Source organism: Oncorhynchus masou, chromosome 22 (assembly GCF_036934945.1).
Source record: "Oncorhynchus masou masou isolate Uvic2021 chromosome 22, UVic_Omas_1.1, whole genome shotgun sequence".
Lineage (NCBI taxonomy): Eukaryota > Metazoa > Chordata > Actinopteri > Salmoniformes > Salmonidae > Oncorhynchus > Oncorhynchus masou.
The window spans coordinates 17808125-17828875 of NC_088233.1; the positions used below are offsets into that span (position 1 = coordinate 17808125).

The following is a 20751-nucleotide window of genomic DNA, read 5'->3' on the forward strand; positions in this document are numbered from 1 at the left end:
TGTGCTGTCAATAATTCAACCCTGTGTGCCTCCTCCTCCTCATGCAGATGTTAATGCGTCTTTAACAAGAGCTGACAGAGCTTATCTCCCAGAACAACTGGAAGACAAATTGCATCCTGTGTGTGGACGTACCTGCCTAAAAGGTATCTGCTCTATCCATGAGGTTGAGTGGACACACAAGGATATAAGTATAGTAGAAACCAAAACACAGCATACAAGACTGGATTAGGAGAATGTAATAGACTTCTGGGAAACAAGACCAAAATAACTAGTTTGAATGTAAATGTTTTACTACAATTGTTGCGTTTCGGTCTAATTTATGAGAAAACTTTGGAATTTTTATTTGTTTTGTATGTGTTAACCTTTGGAAATATGTTTTGTGAAACTGGCTAAAGTTTAAATGTATCATCTAATATGCCACACATGGCCTCATACTGTTACAGTAGATGAGAAAATGATGCAATAACCCATGTCCTGTTTGAAAGCAGGTGAGACAGGAGACATTGGGGGATGTAAACAAAAGTTGCTGACCGCCAAACTCCCACTCTTGCTTCAGGTATGGGGAGCACTTGTGCCCCTGAGCTCTCCACCCATCCTTCCCTCCTCCCCTCTGTCCTGGCCAGGTTCTGAGGACTGCCTTTGACCCTGAACTACCGGGTCAGAGCCATTAGGCTGCGTTTAGACAGGAAGACAGAATCTGATATTTTATTTTCACAAATTGATCTTTTGACCAATCAGATGAGCTCTGAAAAATGTGTGATAGGTAAAAAAAGACCAATTAGTGGTAAAAAAGACCAATTAGCGTTAAAAAAGACCAATTAGTGGAAAATAAATAGAATCAGGCTTCCTGTCTAAAACACAGCCTTACAAGGTCAGAGGGTTCACTCAAAGCATTCCTGAGCTTTTAATAGGTCACTACCTTAACATAGAGCGATAGTGAAATAGCAAGAGAAAAAACAGGAGAGAAGCAGAATGAGAACATGCATCAACACAGAGCAACGCTAGTTAAATACACCTACTGGAGGGGAAAAGAGAAAAAACAAAAACTCATCAAAATAAAACAGCGCTTTCTTCAGCCAGCCAAGTATCGGTGTGTGGGATCAAAAAAGACCTAAAGCACACTCCCCTCATTCCACAGCTTTTCCAGTTGACTTAGTTTTCCTTGTGAGCTGACAGATTTATAAGAGCACTAAATCACAATAACAAAACCAGGTTAAATCTGTATTGTTCGTCTGGCAGTCTCTCCACTACAGTGCTTTTCTGACAGTTGCATAAGTAGGGGAAAGTAGAATCCGCCTCTTCCACAAAAACGTCACACAGCTGTTCCATTAGAGTGAACAATTGTGTGGTTGTTAGTGCTGCCTACATACACCTCAGGTAATTACAGGGGCTGATTTTCACAACATTTGATGACAGAGGCAGATACCCTCCCAAAACACACAACATGATCACCCACAATGTTTGTGCAGTGAAAAGTTTGAGAAAAGATGAGAGCCTCTGGTCAAACATGTAGGGTCTAAATGTACAGTGCCTTGCGAAAGTATTCGGCCCCCTTGAACTTTGCGACCTTTCGCCACATTTCAGGCTTCAAACATAAAGATATAAGACTGTATTTTTTGTGCAGAATCAACAACACAATCATGAAGTGGAACAACATTTATTGGATATTTCAAACTTTATTTCTATATATTTCAACTATATTTCAAACAAAAACTGAAAAATTGGGCGTGCAGAATTATTCAGCCCCCTTAAGTTAATACTTTGTAGCGCCACCTTTTGCTGCGATTACAGCTGTAAGTCGCTTGGGGTATGTCTCTATCAGTTTTGCACATCGAGAGACTGAACTTTTTTCCCATTCCTCCTTGCAAAACAGCTCGAGCTCAGTGAGGTTGGATGGAGAGCATTTGTGAACAGCAGTTTTCAGTTCTTTCCACAGATTCTCGATTGGATTCAGGTCTGGACTTTGACTTGGCCATTCTAACACCTGGATATGTTTATTTTTGAACCATTCCATTGTAGATTTTGCTTTATGTTTTGGATCATTGTCTTGTTGGAAGACAAATCTCCGTCACAGTCTCAGGTCTTTTGCAGAATCCATCAGGTTTTCTTCCAGAATGGTCCTGTATTTGGCTCCATCCATCTTCCCATCAATTTTAACCATCTTCCCTGTCCCTGCTGAAGAAAAGCAGGCCCAAACCATGATGCTGCTACCACCATGTTTGACAGTGGGTATGGTGTGGTCAGGGTGATGAGCTGTGTTGCTTTTACGCCAAACATAACGTTTTGCATTGTTGCCAAAAAGTTCAATTTTGGTTTCATCTGACCAGAGCACCTTCTTCCACATGTTTGGTGTGTCTCCCAGGTGGCTTGCGGCAAAATTTAAACAACACTTTTTATGGATGTCTTTAAGAAATGGCTTTCTTCTTGCCACTCTTCCATAAAGGCCAGATTTGCGCAATATACGACTGATTGTTGTCCTATGGACAGAGTCTCCCACCTCAGCTGTAGATCTCTGCAGTTCATCCAGAGTGATCATGGGCCTCTTGGCTGCATCTCTGATCAGTCTTCTCCTTGTATGAGCTGAAAGTTTAGAGGGACGGCCAGGTCTTGGTAGATTTGCAGTGGTCTGATACTCCTTCCATTTCAATATTATCGCTTGCACAGTGCTCCTTGGGATGTTTAAAGCTTGGGAAATCTTTTTGTATCCAAATCCGGCTTTTAACTTCTTCACAACAGTATCTCGGACCTGCCTGGTGTGTTCCTTGTTCTTCATGATGCTCTCTGCGCTTTTAACGGACCTCTGAGACTATCACAGTGCAGGTGCATTTATACGGAGACTTGATTACACACAGGTGGATTGTATTTATCATCATTAGTCATTTAGGTCAACATTGGATCATTCAGAGATCCTCACTGAACTTCTGGAGAGAGTTTGCTGCACTGAAAGTAATGGGGCTGAATAATTTTGCAAGCCCAATTTTTCAGTTTTTGAATTGTTAAAAAAGTTTGAAATATCCAATAAATGTCGTTCCACTTCATGATTGTGTCCCACTTGTTGATTCTTCACAAAAAAAATACAGTTTTATATCTTTATGTTTGAAGCCTGAAATGTGGCAAAAGGTCACAAAGTTCAAGGGGGCCGAATACTTTCGCAAGGCACTGTAAATGGATGGTGCACTAGCTGCCTAAAGACATTAGTTCAGACTGGCTGCCATTTATCTAGTCAACATAACTATTTAACTCATTACAGAATCTGTCAAATCCAACAGTAGTGGCACTATCACCACTGTTCATCATAGAATACAAAATGTTACCTCTATGTAGAGATGTTAAGTTTCTAATCTCTTGTATAGTTGTATTGAGTTGAGTTTCTCATAAAAAAATGTAAACCAAAGAGCAGGCAGTGACGCCACGTGTGACCACCCTCAGAAACATTAGTGAATAAATGACTGACCATTAGAACGGTTCATATTTTATTATTTCAAAACAGCTATACAATAAAAACATTGACGTCTCTACGAGTACAAGATATATTAAAACAACTCCACTGGAGCGACGTCACAGAAATTCAGAGGTAGAATTCACAACGAAATATACACTCCCACATGCAGTGCTAAAATATGATGACACAGCAAATCCCACCTTTAGCCTAGTCGTCGCACCAGAGGGCTGAGTGAAAAGTCACTGTTCTTACTACCCAGAGAGTGCTAAATCGCCGGGTAGCAGTGGTAGGACAAACATTGGAAAGGGGATATGGAGCAATGCCCCATATCAGAAGGCCCTTCCTAGGACAATGATATTCACAACTATGAGCAGTGATTAATCTAAGACATCCAGGAAGGTTGTATCTTGCATGTGATGTTTAAAAAGTTTCCATGGGGACATTACTCTGTCGTCCTCCGTGTTGGGTTTTGAGGGCATTGTGATAAACAAGAGTACCATCAAGTGCAGGTCCTCCTTTCCTCAGATGAGTTGGGACTCCTGAGTGTTCCTTAAGGGGTTGGTAGTCTTATTCAGGCAGTGACATCTTGATGGCAGTTCCCTATGACAAGTGGAGAGTGAGTGATCAGTAAAAAAAAATACTTTATCAACCAGTGAAAGAAGATTAAGGATGGCGCTGACAGGACTGGTGGGGGGGGTTGTGGCGCTGACAGGACTGGGTGGGGGGTTGTGGCGCTGACAGGTCTGGGTGGGGGGTTGTGGCGCTGACAGGACTGGGTGGGGGGTTGTGGCGCTGACAGGACTGGGGGGGGTTGTGGCGCTGCACCCCTGCTCTTTCAAACGGCATTCAACTGAAGCTAGCCACAAAGTCTAGATACTGAAAGAGACTGGAGATCTGGTTTGTTGAGCAAACAAGTTATTCTGAAAATTATTTTTTCTAAAATGTTCAGAGTATAAATGTAGACGTAGACAAAACACACGTTGACATCCCGGAACAAAACCGACTGAAAAGATTTGCACTTAAAGTGTTGCGTCTATTTCTGTAGCCCAATGTTAAAATAAATTGCCCCGATAGAGGTCAAAGGAATGAGTGGTTTTTTGAAAGGGCTTTTCAAATTCCTCCACAGGGAAAGAAGTGAAAAAAACAAAAACAGGAAGAGAGCACTAAAAGCACGGAGCTGCCTGCTGCTGGAGCACTCTCCCTCCTTTGGCTCTAAGAGCACTTTTCATTTCTCACGCAAAAGACTCCACACCAGGCTTCTGTATGGAACCTTCAATGCCCAGATGCCAAAACTCTGAGGGGTACAAACAGTCAGAGAGCAGAGGGGGAATGAGAGATTTCAGACAGCAACACAATGTCCCCCAATGCCTGTGCGACGTTAATTATCATGACGGTTTAATACTGCTGCATTGGGGGCATTGGTGAAAAAGCAGTGGCGCTAGAGCCTGTGACACTGTTGGGGTTTGGGTTTCATGTGGAGGTCCGGAGGGGGACTGCAGATGAGGCTCGGTGATGGAGCCTTGAGCTGCTCGCAACAGGTCTCCTAGGAAACCATGCTGTGGGAGCTGGATTACAGAACATCACAGGGCCCGAAGTACTACTACCAACCAACTACTGCAACTCTGCCTTAGAGGAGTACTCTAGTCCTCCACATTAATGAACAGAGACAACTGTATTATCCTGTAGCCTCGTTTAAAATCACTTCATGAAAAGCATAGTCTGATATGGCCTTGATCATGCTATATTTAGAGCTAATCTGATAGAGAATTAAGGACACACACACACATACATACAGCTAAACATCCCCAGAGTGGTGTTGGAGACATGCATAACAGCACATGCACCAAGCGCCATACACGTCGGGATTAAAATCTTTAATGTTACAATGCCCTTTTCAAATATTGTCACCCCAATTGAGCTCTAGCCCCCCCCCCCCCCCCTCCCATGTAGTAAATACATCTTCATTAGAGGTGATAAAAAGTCTGGTGTTTTTATGCGGCCTGCAGTGTGCTGAAAAGCTGCTGCCCATCGCATTAGGCTAGCTGTCATTGTCAGAGCCGATTAAGTCTGATAGAGCCGGAGAGGTTGGTCCAGTCTAAATCAGGGCCGATTTCAAGTTTTCATAACCATCGGAAATCGGTATTTTTGGACACCGAGTTGGCTGATTTTCTTTTACACCTTTATTTAACTAGGCAAGTCAGGTAAGAACACATTCTTATTTTCAATGACGGCCTAGGAACAGTGGGTTAACTGCCTTGTTCAGGGGCAGAACGACAGATTTTTTACCTTGTCAGCTCGGGGGATCCAATCTTGCAACCTTACAGTTAACTAGTCCAATGTTCCAACCATCTGCCTCTCATTGCACTTCACGAGGAGTCTGCCTGTTACGCAAATGCAGTAAGAAGCCAAGGTAAGTTGCTAGCTAGCATTAAACTTATCTTATAAAAAACAATCAATCACTAGTTAACTACACATGGTTGATGATATTACTAGTTTATCTAGCGTGTACTGCATTGCATATAAATCGATGCGGTGCGCATTCGCAAAAAAGTACTTTCGTTGCTCCAATGTGTACCTAACCATAAACATCAATACCTTTCTTAAAATCAATACACAAGTATTTTTAAACCTGCATATTTAGTTAATATTGCCTGCTAACATGAATTTCTTTTAACTAGGTAAATTGTGTCACTTCTTGCAACAGAGTCAGGGTATATGCAGCAGTTTGGGCCGCCTGGCTCGTTGCGAACTGTGTGAAGACCATTTCTTCCTAACAAAGACAGCCAACGTCACCAAACAGGGGATTATTTAACAAAAGCGCATTTGCGAAAAAAGCAAAATCGTTGCACGACTGTACCTAACCATAAACATGCATGCCTTTCTTAAAATCAATACACAGAATTATATATTTTTAAACCTGCATATTTAGCTTAAAGAAATCCAGGTTAGCAGGCAATATTAACCAGGTGAAATTGTGTCACTTCTCTTGCGTTCATTACACGCAGAGTCAGAGTATATGCAACAATTTGGGCCGCCTGGCTCATTGCAAACTAATTTGCCAGAATTTTACGTACTTATGACAAAACATTGAAGGTTGTACAATATAAAAGCAATATTTAGACTTAGAGATGCCACCCCTTAGATAAAATACGGAACTGTTCCGTATTTCACTGAAAGAATAAACGTTTTGTTTTCGAAATGATAGTTTCCGGATTCGACCATATTAATGACCAAAGGCTCGTATTTCTGTGTGTTATTATGTTATAATTAAGTCTATGATTTGATAGAACAGTCTGACTGAGCGATGGTAGGCACCAGCAGGCTCATAAACATTCATTCAAACAGCACTTTCGTGCATTTTGCCAGCAGCTCTTCGCTGTGCTTCAAGCATTGAGCTGTTAATGACTTCAAGCCTATCAACTCCTGAGATTAGGCTGGTGTAACCGATGTGAAATGGCTAGCTAGTTAGTGGGGTGCGCGCTAATAGCGTTTCTGGCAAATCTAAAGTGCCTATAAGAACATCCAATAGTCAAAAGGTATATGAAATACAAAATGGTAGAGAGAGAAATAGTCCTATAAATACTATATTAACTAAAACCTAAAACCTCTTACCTTGGAATATTGAAGTCTCATGTTAAAAGGAACCACCAGCTTTCATAGGTTCTCATGTTCTGAGCAAGGAACTAAAACTTTAGCTTTTTTACATGGCACATATTGCACTTTTACTTTCTTCTCCAACACTTTGTTTTTGCATTATTTAAACCAAATTGAACATGTTTCATTATTTATTTGAGGCTAAATAGATTTTTATTGATGTATTATACTAAAATATGTGTTCATTCAGTATTGCTGTAATTGTCATTATTACAAATAAATAAATATATATATTATTATTAATTAATTAATATTTTATTTAAAAAAAATAATAATAATAAATAAATAGGCTTTTTTTGGTCCTCCAATAATCCGGATCGGCGTTGAAAAATCATAAATCGGTCAACCTCTAGTCCAGGCGCACTACACACGTCTGATCTGACAGCTAATCCTGAATGGCAGGGGCCCTGCCCGCCTCGCTCCATAGACCACTACATACTGTAAGAGGAATATACTATTTAGAAGAGACAGAAAAACAAGGCTGCTCCAGTGGTATTTGTGGAGCTGGTAGACATGAGATGAGGAAAAGTTTAATTGTATTTGAAAGTGACACTACCTCCTGATGGTGAGGAGAGAAACCACAGTGTTGTGTCCTCCTCTGAAGTGTGAATGGGGCAACGCTCTGTTCATACAAAACTTTGTGGGAATGAACACACTGAATGGAGGCTATGGGCAGTACTACCACTATTAGAGTTGACATTATACAGTGGGGCAAAAAAGTATTTAGTCAGCCACCAATTGTGCAAGTTCTCCCACTTAAAAAGATGAGGCCTGTAATTTTCATCATAGGTACACTTCAACTATGACAGACAAAATGAGAAGAAAAAAATCCAGAAAATCACATTGTAGGATTTTTAATGAATGTATTTGCAAATTATGGTGGAAAATAAGTATTTGGTCAAGAACAAAAGTTTCTCGCAATACTTTGTTATATACCCTTTGTTGGCAATGACAGAGGTCAAACGTTTTCTGTAAGTCTTCACTCACTGTTTCTGGTATTTTGGCCCATTCCTCCATGCAGATCTCCTCTAGAGCAGTGATGTTTTGGGGCTGTTGCTGGGCAACACAGACTTTCAACTCCCTCCAAAGATTTTCTATGGGGTTGAGATCTGGAGACTGGCTAGGCCACTCCAGGACCTTGAAAAGATTCTTACGAAGCCACTCCTCCATTGCCCGGGCGGTGTGTTTGGGATCATTGTCATGCTGAAAGACCCAGCCACGTTTTATCTTCAATGGCCTTGCTGATGGAAGGAGGTTTTCACTCAAAATCTCACAATACATGGCCCCATTCATTCTTTCCTTTACACGGATCAGTCGTCCTGGTCCCTCTGCAGGAAAACAGCCCCAAAGCATGATGTTTCCACCCCCATGCTTCACAGTAGGTATGGTGTTCTTTGGATGCAACTCAGCATTCTTTGTCCTCCAAACACGACGAGTTGAGTTTTTACCAAAAAGTTATATTTTGGTTTCATCTGACCATATGACATTCTCCCAATCTTCTTCTGGATCATTCAAATGCTCTCTAGCAAACTTCAGACGGGCCTGGACATGTACTGGCTTAAGCAGGGGGACACGTCTGGCACTGCAGGATTTGAGTCCCTGGCGGCGTAGTGTGTTACTGATGGTAGGCTTTGTTACTTTGGTCCCAACTCTCTGCAGGTCATTTACTAGGTCCCCCCGTGTGGTTCTGGGATTTTTGCTCACCGTTCTTGTGATCATTTCGACCCCGCGGGGTGAGATCTTGCGTGGAGCCCCAGATCGAGGGAGATTATCAGTGGTCTTGTATGTCTTCCATTTCCTAATAATTGCTCCCACAGTTGATTTCTTCAAACCAAGCTGCTTACCTATTGCAGATTTAGTCTTCCCAGCCTGGTGCAAGTCTACAATTTTGTTTCTGGTGTCCTTTGACAGCTCTTTGGTCTTGGCCATAGTGGAGTTTGTAGTGTGAGTGTTTGAGGTTGTGGACAGGTGTCTTCTATACTGATAACAAGTTCAAACAGGTGCCATTAATACAGGTAATGAGTGGAGTACAGAGGAGCCTCTTAAAGAAGAAGTTACAGGTCTGTGAGAGCCAGAAATCTTGCTTGTTTGTAGGTGACCAAATACTTATTTTCCACCATAATTTGCAAATAAATTCATTTTAAAAATCCTACAATGTGATTTTCTGGATTTTTTTTCTCATTTTGTCTGTCATAGTTGAAGTGTACCTATGATGAAAATTAGAGGCCTCTCATCTTTTTAAGTGGGAGAACTTGCACAATTGGTGGCTGACTAAATACTTTTTTGCCCCACTGTACATCAAGACAGTGATTATAAAATATAAGAAGATATCTTATCGGAGTTCAGCATAACCGTGTAATGTCAGGGGTTGCTACGGCACACACAAAGTCCTACATGCGTCAAAAGAACCAGAGGACTCGAAGAGTCTGCCACAATGAGGAGCAAATATTGTATCTTGCTGTGAACAAAGCCACCTTTGTCAGTGATACCGAGAGGCCTTTTCTAGCGCAACACTGGCCGTGTGGGACCTGGACGTGAAAGCCTGTGAATGGCTGGGTGAGAGTGCAGTAGAGCGATCACAGGTGCTGATGGCAGGGCCACAGGTGAAACAGACCTGTGGCGATCAGATGCAATCCTTCACTCCCATATTAACTTTCAGCTCCTGGGACCTCTATGAAGGATTATCAGAGCAGAATCTATGATGCATGTGAAAGTCTACTACTCTAGATTAGTGTGCTAAGTTGATATACTGTGATCAACATTACAACAGGATCTGGGTTAGCTACAACGCCAAGAAATTCCTTTGCCAAGAAAATAATTTTAAATCCATATAATGTGATTGACATTCAAACTCCATCAACAATGGCTAACTGTGGCTACTTGCTCTACTGAAACATTTAGGCTAGCTGTCATGCAGTAACAGAATGGTGGTTTCTACAGTTATCCTACAGCCACGAGGAGAGCGTCACCACTTTGGACAAAGGGGGCAATTTTTGTCTTTCTGCTCAAGCAGACACCCAGCATGCATCATTTAAATTAAATTTCACTGCAGCAGAAACCACAAAAGGGAGAGGACTTTCACAAAATATTTCCTGGTCAATGAATGACTCAGCAGTAGGACTTTCCCACAATAGCTAAATAAAGGCATATATAAACTGAACACTTACACAAAACACACATATTTGATCATTCTTGTCCCTTTGGAGGGGGGGGGTGGTCTGTTCAGTTAGAATGAGTTCTCGTGATACAGCAAGTAAGACACCTATGGACAGAGGTTGGTCTATAAAAATAAATAAAGCACTCACTAAGTCGCTCTGGATAAGAGTGTCTGCTGAGAATACAGGTGTGCTGCCTGGGACAAAGGTATTGGTAGGTCGAGGACCTTGAGGTTCTCTACCTTAACTGCTGCTCTGACTAACCTGCAGACCATTGACACTTTGATCATGTTCTTGAAGGGATATTTAACTCTTATCCTACAAGGTCCAGAGCATGATGGTTTTCTGTTCTACCTGATAATTAATTGCACCTACCTGGTGTCCCAGGTTTAAATCAGTCCCTGGTTAGAGGGAACCAATGGAAGAAAAAAACCTGTGAAACTGGCTTTGAGGTCGAGAGTTGGATTGAGGGTTCTAGACAGATAAGTGGGTGTGATATTCAACATGCTCTTCCATTGTAGTCTTACAAAGTATTGGTAAGAAGTTATTAAAGAGTCAATTCAATAAATGTTTCTTCTCTTCTTGTCTGTTAAACTAGGAATCTAAACCTACAGTAGACAACTTATTGGATTACTTAGCCATCTGTGACATCCACATTGCAAAGCTTCACATGGAATCATGTTTCCCAAGCATGTGCACTGTCTGGATTTCCCTCTGTTCCTAGTCTCCACGGAAACACTAGCCAGTCTGAACAGCAGACCAATGCTGGGAAATCAGGAGTGATGTCATGAAAAATTAAAGGCAGCTGTTGTATACAGTGTTAAGGGAGCATGGCGGTGGAGGCTAAGAGTATACATGTCCATAAAATGCTATTAGTTTGTTTAATCATTGCTTTTACTCTTGACAAACAGCTCTGGTAGTCCTGGGCAGTTTGCATCGTCTGAAAACAAATATTCCCATTTGAGCTCCACTGAAATATATGTAAAATAGCTGGCGCTCTGGTCATAGATCCCATGCTCCATTTCCCTTTGCTGTTGGTTACATAAGTCTTACACCTGAACAAATAACTACAGAGTGCTACTGAACCACACACACAGTGAGTGATCAGGTTCCAGAGTTAAAGCGTGTTCAGCAGCATATCACTACTGAGTCACCCTGCCAGCCGTGTCCTAATCTGGTCCCAGTAGACCTGTACTGTCTCTCCTCCCTCAGTGCTCAGAGGGGAGGGAGGAGACAGGCACCCACCTCTCTGAACAGCAGCATATCACTACTGAGTCACCCTGCCAGCCATGTCCTAATCTGGTCCCAGTAGACCTGTACTGTCTCTCCTCCCTCAGTGCTCAGAGGGGAGGGAGGAGACGGGCACCCACCTCTCTGAACAGCAGCATATCACTACTGAGTCACCCTGCCAGCCATGTCCTAATCTGGTCCCAGTAGACCTGTACTGTCTCTCCTCCCTCAGTGCTCAGAGGGGAGGGAGGAGACGGGCACCCACCTCTCTGAACAGCAGCATATCACTACTGAGTCACCCTGCCAGCCATGTCCTAATCTGGTCCCAGTAGACCTGTACTGTCTCTCCTCCCTCAGTGCTCAGAGGGGAGGGAGGAGACGGACACCCACCTCTCTGAACAACAGCATATCACTACTGAGTCACCCTGCCAGCCATGTCCTAATCTGGTCCCAGTAGACCTGTACTGGGACACCCACCTCTCTGAACAGCAGCATATCACTACTGAGTCACCCTGCCAGCCATGTCCTAATCTGGTCCCAGTAGACCTGTACTGGGACACCCACCTCTCTGAACAGCAGCATATCACTACTGAGTCACCCTGCCAGCCATTGCCATCTGCTTGCTTGCTAATTTGGCCTGCTAACTGCTAGCTTGTTCAGCCCGTCTGCTAACTGCTAGCTTGTTCAGCCCCTGTCTACTAACTGTCAGCTTGTTAGCACAGGCCTGCTAACTGTCTGAATCGTCGCGTCCCCAGCCAGCCCAACCACTCACTGGACCCATATTTACTTTCAATCTCTTTTCGATTTTTAATTTGATTATACCTCCCAGTAACCTGCCTCACCCAAAGTGATACGGAATCGCTATTATTTTTCATTTTTAGAACACTTTCAAGAACCTCCAGAAGCTAACCAGCTAACTAGCTATAAACTATTTAGTCATTGTTAGCCACTGTTAGCGGCTTTTACCTTCTGCACAGCCAGCCAGTTTTTTTTTTACCTGGATAATACTCGCAAGTCTAGCTTCCCTGCCCCATCCACCGCTGCCCCCTGGACACGGATCACTTGCCTACATAGCTGATGCATGCTGGACTGTCCATTAATCACGGTACTCCATTCTGCTTGTTTATGTTTTATCTGTCGGCCCCAGCCGCACTCAGGCTCTGTGTGTAGTTAATCCGACCCTCCCTGCCTAGTCAACGCCATTTTACCTGCTGTTGTTGTGCTAGCTGATTAGCTGTTGTTGTCTCACCTACCGTTTTAGCTAGCTCTCCCAATTCAACACCTGTGATTACTGTATGCCTCGCTGTATGTCTCTCTCAAATGTCAATATGCCTTGTATACTGTTGTTCAGGTTAGTTATCATTGTTTTAGTTTACAATGGAGCCCCTAGTTCCACTCTTCATACCCCTGATACCCCCTTTGTCCCACCTCCCACACATGCGGTGACCTCACCCATTACAACCAGCATGTCCAGAGATACAACCTCTCTCATCATCACCCAGTGCCTGGGCTTACCTCCGCTGTACCCGCACCCCACCATACCCCTGTCTGCGCATTATGCCCTGAATATATTCTACCATGCCCAGAAATCTGCTACTTTTATTCTTTGTCCCCAACGCTCTATGCGACCAGTTTTGATAGCCTTTAGCCGCACCCTCATACTACTCCTCCTCTGTTCCGCGGGTGATGTGGAGGTAAACCCAGGCCCTGCATGTCCCCAGGCACCCTCATTTGTTGACTTCTGTGATCGAAAAAGCCTTGGTTTCATGCATGTCAACATCAGAAGCCTCCTCCCTAAGTTTGTTTTACTCACTGCTTTAGCACACTCTGCTAACCCTGATGTCCTTGCCATATCTGAATCCTGGCTCAGGAAGGCCACCAAAAATTCTGAGATTTCCATACCCAACTATAACATTTTCTGTCAAGATAGAACTCCCAAAGGGGGAGCAGTTGCAGTCTACTGCAGAGATAGCCTGCAAAGTAATGTCATACTTTCCAGGTCCATACCCAAACAGTTCGAACTACGAATCTTAAAAATTACTCTCTCCAGAAATAAGTCTCTCACTGTTGCCGCCTGCTACCGACTCCCCCAGCTCCCAGCTGTGCCCTGGACACCATTTGTGAATTGATCGCCCTCCATCGTACAAATCAGCTGGGCTTGACAATCTGGACCCACTATTTCTGAAACTATCCGCCGCCATTGTCGCAACCCCATTTACCAGCCTGTTCAACCTCTCATATCGTCTGAGATCCCCAAGCATTGGAAAGCTGCCACAGTCATCCCCCTCTTCAAAGGGGGAGACACCCTGGACCCAAACTGTTACAGACCTATATCCATCCTGCCCAGCCTATCTAAGGTCTTCGAAAGCCAAGTCAACAAACAGGTCACTGACCATCTTGAATCACACCGTACCTTCTCCGCTGTGCAATCTGGTTTCCGAGCCGGTCACGGGTGCACCTCAGCCACGCTCAAGGTACTAAACGATATCATAAAGGCCATCAATAAAACACAGTACTGTGCAGCCGTCTTCATCAACCTGGCCAAGGCTTTCGACTCTGACAATCACCATATTCTTATCGGCAGACTCAGTAGCCTCGGTTTTTCTGATGACTGCCTTGCCTGGTTCACCAACTACTTTGCAGACAGAGTGCAGTGCGTCAAATCGGATGGCATGCTGTCCGGTCCTCTGGCAGTCTCTATGGGGGTGCCACAGGGTTCAATTCTCGGGCTGACTCTTTTCTCTGTATATATCAATGATGTTGCTCGTGGATCACGGAATCGCCCGCAGCCTCTACGCAGACGACACCATTCTATATACTTCCGGCCCGTCCTTGGACACTGTGCTATCTAACCTCCAAACGAGCTTCAATGCCATACAACACTCCTTCCGTGGCCTCCAACTGCTCTTAAAACGCTAGTAAAACCAAATGCATGCTTTTCAACCGTTCGCTGCCTGCACCCGCACGCCTGAATAGCATCACCACCCTGGATGGTTCCGACCTTGAATATGTGGACATCTATAAGTACCTAGGGGTCTGGCTAGACTGTAAACTCTCCTTCCAGACTCATATCAAACATCTCCAATCGAAAATCAAATCTAGAGTCGGCTTTCTATTCCGCAACAAAGCCTCCTTCACTCACGCCGCCAAACTTACCCTAGTAAAACTGACTATCCTACCGATCCTCGACTTCGGCGACGTCATCTACAAAATAGCTTCCAACACTACTCAGCAAACTGGATGCAGTTTATCACAGTGCCATCCGTTTTGTCACTAAAGCACCTTATACCACCCACCACTGCGACCTGTATGCTCTAGTCGGCTGGCCCTCGCTACATATTCGTCGCCAGACCCACTGGTTCCAGGTCATCTACAAGTCCATGCTAGGTAAAGCTCCGCCTTATCTCAGTTCACTGGTCACGATGGCAACACCCACCCGTAGCACGCGCTCCAGCAGGTGTATCTCACTGATCATCCCTAAAGCCAACACCTCATTTGGCCGCCTTTCGTTCCAGTTCTCTGCTGCCTGTGACTGGAACGAATTGCAAAAAAAAATAATAATAAAAAAAATAATGATAAAAAAAATAAAAAATAAAATAAAAATCGCTCAAGTTGGAGACTTATCTCCCTCACCAACTTCAAACATCTGCTATCTGAGCAGCTAACCGATCGCTGCAGCTGTACATAGTCTTATCGGTAAAGAGCCCACCCAATTTTACCTACCTCATCCCCATACTGTTTTTATTTATTTACTTTTCTGCTCTTTTGCACACCAATATCTCTACCTGTACATGACCATCTGATCATTTATCACTCCAGTGTTAATCTGCAAAATTGTAATTATTTGCCTACCTCCTCATGCCTTTTGCACACAATGTATATAGACTCTCTTTTTTATTTTATTGTTCTGTGTTATTGACTTGTTTATTGTTTACTCCATGTGTAACTGTGTTGTCTGTTGACACTGCTATGCTTTATCTTGGCCAGGTCGCAGTTGCAAATGAGAACTTGTTCTCAACTAGCCTACCTGGTTAAATAAAGGTGAAAAAAAGTCCTAATCTGGTCCCAATAGACCTGTACTGGGACACCCACCTCTCTGAACAGCAGCATATGGCCGTATCCAGTTGCAACCCATCATTCAGGGCAGTTTTGAGCCCCACATTTTTTGCAAAAGATAAATAAATACAGGCTTTCCTGTTTTGCATCTTATTTTGGCATTAATGTGTCACATATCAGTTTGCAAACAATGTAAAAATATATATATAATTTAGTTAATAAAGCCACATACTCAAGAAAACAACAGAGACCATGTTTGTAAGGCCACTCCAAAATGCAGGTGTTTCAGCCTAGCTCAGTGCTTTCTGTGGTGGTGGTGCAACCCAGCAGAAAATACAGAGCATTGCGCCATGATTGGCTCAGTGTTCAGTCACTTATGGAGGACATTACGTCACCGCCAAGTCGAAGGGTAGAGCTAGAAAATTCAAGCCCCTTGGGTGCTGCCATATAGTTACATTAGAGGTGCCCACCCAAGAAGGATCAAGGTCATTGGCCAAAGATTACATCAAATCACATTTCTACAGTAGCTTTGATTGGACAGATAATGTCAACATCATACTTTCAAAGTCATAGCTAGCAATTACCATCATGAAGTCTAAGATTAAGGGTCTCTTTACCCATTTTGCTGGCCATGCTGTCAATGAAGCATGATTTGTGCCACGCTCAAAACAACTGTTAACTCAGAACTGGAAATCAGAGTGAGATCAAGACAACTGGGAACTCGGGGGAAAAACCAATACATTTTGAAATGTCATTAGCAGTATGGCTGCAGTATGGCAGGTGGCCTTGTCATGCTGGAGGGTCATGTCAGGATGAGCCTGCAGGAAGGGAGGAGGATGTCTTCCCTGTAACGCACAACGCTGAGATTGCCTGCAATGACAACAAGCTCAGTCCGATGATGCTGTATACACCACCACAGACCATGACGGACACTCCACCTCCAAATCGATCCCGCTCCAGAGTACAGGCCTTGTGTAAAGCTCATTCAAATCAAATCTTATTGGTCACATACACATGGTTAGCAGATGTGAATGCGAGTGTAGCGAAATGCTTGTGCTTCTAGTTCCAACCATGCAGCAATATCTAACAAGTAATCTAACAATTTCAAAACATCTCCCTTATTACACACACACATACGTGTAAAGGAATGAATAAGAATATGTACATATATGGATGAGCGATGGCCGAACGGCATAGGCAGGATGCAGTAGATGGTATAGAGTACAGTATATATATACAGTATATCCTCCCAGAGCGCTAAGAACCTTGGCGTGATCCTGGACAACACCCTGTCGTTCTCAACCAACATCATGGCGGTGGCCCGTTCCTGTAGGTTCATGCTCTACAACATCCGCAGAGTACGACCCTGCCTCACACAGGAAGCGGCGCAGGTCCTAATCCAGGCACTTGTCATCTCCCGTCTGGATTACTGCAACTCGCTGTTGGCTGGGCTCCCTGCCTGTGCCATTAAACCCCTACAACTCATCCAGAACGCCGCAGCCCGTCTGGTGTTCAACCTTCCCAAGTTCTCTCACGTCACCCCGCTCCTCCGCTCTCTCCACTGGCTTCCAGTTGAAGCTCGCATCCGCTACAAGACCATGGTGCTTGCCTACGGAGCTGTGAGGGGAACGGCACCGCAGTACCTCCAGGCTCTGATCAGGCCCTACACCCAAGCAAGGGCACTGCGTTCATCCACCTCTGGCCTGCTCGCCTCCCTACCACTGAGGAAGTACAGTTCCCGCTCAGCCCAGTCAAAACTGTTCGCTGCTCTGGCCCCCAATGGTGGAACAAACTCCCTCACGACGCCAGGACAGTGGAGTCAATCACCACCTTCCGGAGACACCTGAAACCCCACCTCTTCAAGGAATACCTAGGATAGGATAAGTATTCCTTCTCACCCCCCCTCCCCCTTAATGATTTAGATGCACTATTGTAAAGTGGCTGTTCCACTGGATGTCAGAAGGTGAATTCACCAATTTGTAAGTCGCTCTGGATAAGAGCGTCTGCTAAATGACTTAAATGTAATGTAAATGTAATATGAGTTAAGTCATGTAGGGTATGTAAACATTATATAAAGTGGCATTATTAAAGTGACTAGTGATATATTTATTACATCCAATTTTTTATTATTAAAGTGGCTAGAGATGAGTCAGTGTGTTGGCAGCAGCCACTTAATGTTAGTGATGGCTGTTTAAAAGTCTGATGGCCTTGAGAAAGAAGCTGTTTTTCAGTCTTTCGGTCCCATCTTTGATGAACCTGTACTGACCTTGCCTTCTGGATGACAGCAGGGTGAACAGGCAGTTGCTCGAGTGGTTGTTGTCCTTGATTATCTTTTTGGTCTTCCTGTGACATCGGGTGGTGTAGGTGTCCTGGAGGGCAGGTAGTTTGCCCCTGGTGATGTGTTTTGTAGACCTCACTACCCTCTGGAGAGCCTTGTGGTTGTGGGCGGAGCAGTTGCCGTACTATACAGCCCGACAGGATGCTCTCGACTGTGCATCTGTAAAAGTTTGTGTGTTTTTGGTGACAAATTTCGTCAGCCTCCTGAGGTTGAAGAGGCGCTGTTGCACCTTCTTCATCACACTGTTTGTGTGGGTGGACCAATTCAGTTTGTCCGCCATGTGTACGCCAAGGAACTTAAACTTTCCATATTCTCCACCACTGTCCCGTTGATGTGGATAGGGGGTTGCTCCCTCTGCTGTTTCCTGATGTCCACGATCATCTCCTTTGTTTTGATGATGTTGTGTGAGGTTGTCTTCCTGGTACCACACTCCACACACCATGCAATCATGGGTGAACAGGGAGTACAGGAGAGGGCTGAGAATACACCCTTGTGGTGATGTTGTTTCCTACCCTCACCACCTGGGGGCAACCCGTCAGAAAGTCCAGGATCCAGTTGTACAGGGTGGGGTTGAGATCCAGGGTCTCGAGCTTAATGACGAGTTTGGAGGACAATATTGTGTTAAATGCTGAGCTGTAGTCAATGAACAGCATTCTTACATAGATATTCCTCTTGTCCAGATGGGTTAGGGCAGTGCGCAGAGTGATTACGATTGCGTTGTCTGTGGACCTATTGGGGCAGTAAACAAATTGGAGTGGGTCTAGGGTGTCAGGTAGGGTGGAGGTGATATGGTCCTTGACTCGTCTCTCAAAGCACTTCATGATGACGAAAGTGAGTGCTACGGGGCGGTAGTCGTTTAGCTCAGTTACCTTAGCTTTCTTGGGAACAGGAACAATGGTGGCCCTCTTGAAGCATGTGGGAACAGCAGACTGGGATAGGGATTGATTGAATATGTCCGTAAATACACCAGCCAGCTGGTCTGAGCATGCTCTGAGGGCGCAGCTAGGGATGACGTCTGAGCTGGTAGCCTTGCGAGGGTTAACACATTTTAAATGTTTAACTCGCGTTGGCTGCGGTGAAGGAGAGTCCACAGGTTTTGGTAGCGGGCCGTGTCGGTGGCACTGTATTGTCCTTTAAGCGAGCGAATAAGTTGTTTAGTTTGTCTGGGAGCAAGACATCGGAGTGCGCGATTTGGCTGGTTTTCCTTTTGCAGTACGTGAGTCACTGTAGACCCAGCCACATTCCTCTCATTTCTGAGCCATTGAATTGCGACTGTACTTTGTCTCTATACTGATGCTTAGCTTGTTTGATTGTCTTGCGGAGGGAATAGCTACACTGTTTGTATTCGGTCATGTTTCCGGTTGCCTTGCCCTGATTAAAATCAGTGGTTCGCGCTTTCAGTTTTGCGCGAATGCTGCCATCAAACCATGGTTACAGCATTGGGGAAGGTTTTAATAGTCGCTGTTGGTACAACATCACCGATGCACTTGCTAATAAACGCACTCACCGAATTAGCGTATACATCAATGTTGTTGTTCAACATTGAGCTATCCAGAACATATCCCAGTCAACGTGATCGAAGCAATCTTGAAGCAGATGGAATCAGATTGCTTGGACCAGCGTTGAACAGACCTGAGCACAGGCGTTTCCTGTTTTAGTTTCTGTCTATAGGCTGGGAGCAACAAAATTGAGTTGTGGTCAGATTTGCCAAAAGGAGGGCGAGGGAGGGCTTTGTATGCGTCGTGAAAGTTAGAGTAACAATGACCCAGAATTTCCCAGCCCGGGGCGCGCATTTGATATGCTGATAAAATTTAGGGAGCCTTGTTTTCAGATTAGTCTTGTTAAAATCCCGAGCTACAATAAATGGTGGAACAAACTCCCTCACGACGCCAGGACAGCGGAGTCAATCACCACCTTCCGGAGACACCTGAAACCCCACCTCTTCAAGGAATACCTAGGATAGGATAAGTAATCCTTCTCACCACCCCCCCTTAATGATTTAGATGCACTATTGTAAAGTGGCTGTTCCACTGGATGTCAGAAGGTGAATTCACCAATTTGTAAGTCGCTCTGGATAAGAGCGTCTGCTAAATGACTTAAATGTAAATGTAAATGTAAATACAGCCTCGGGATATGTTGTTTCCAGTTTACATAGAGTCCAATGAAGTTATTTCAGGCCAATCGAGGTGTCTGCTTGGAGGGGGGGGGGTGCACACGACTAATGCACACGACTAATACACAAGAATTCTCTTGGTAGATAATGCAGTCGGCATTTGATTGTAAGGAATTCTAGGTCAGGTGAACAAAAGGACTTGAGTTCCTGTATGTTGTTATGATCACACCACTCGTTAATCGTAAGGCATACACCTCCGCCCTTCTTACCAGAGAGATGTTTGTTTCTGTTGGTGCGATGCATGAAGAAACCAGGTGGCTGTACCGACTCTGGTAACGTATCCCGAGTGAGCCATGTTTCCGTGAAACATTCCTTCGACAATAAACGCGAATCCGACCATCACCCCCGGTGAGACAAAACCATGACTCGTCAGTGAAGAGCACAGGCGACGTTGTTGCTGGTGATGTCTGGTGAGGACCTGCATTACTACAATAGGCCTACAAGCCCTCAGTCCAGCCTCGCTCAGCCTATTGCAGACAGTCTGAGCACTGATGGAGTGATTGTGCATTCCTGGTGTAACTCGGGCAGTTGTTGTTGCCATCCTGTCCCACAGGTGTGATGTTCGGATGTACCGATCCTGTGCAGGTGTTGTTACACGTGGTCCGCCACTGCGAGGGCGATCAGCTGTCCGCCCTGTAGCGCCGTCTTAGGCGTCTCAGTATGGACATTGCAATTTATTTCCCAGGCCACATCTGCAGTCCTC

General features: G+C 44.4%; 1 protein-coding gene across 1 annotated transcript in view; it reads right to left on the minus strand.

Moving 5' to 3' along the window:
* Nucleotides 1-3462: 3462 nt before the first annotated feature.
* si:ch211-266k8.4 (carabin) overlaps nt 3463-20751 on the minus strand; it is a 66375-nt gene continuing 49086 nt past the window's right edge. The window contains exon 15 of the mRNA XM_064929462.1: nt 3463-4042. Within this exon, the coding sequence (XP_064785534.1) occupies nt 3964-4042 (79 nt within the window). The 3' untranslated portion in view covers nt 3463-3963. The remainder of the gene's footprint in view (nt 4043-20751) is intronic.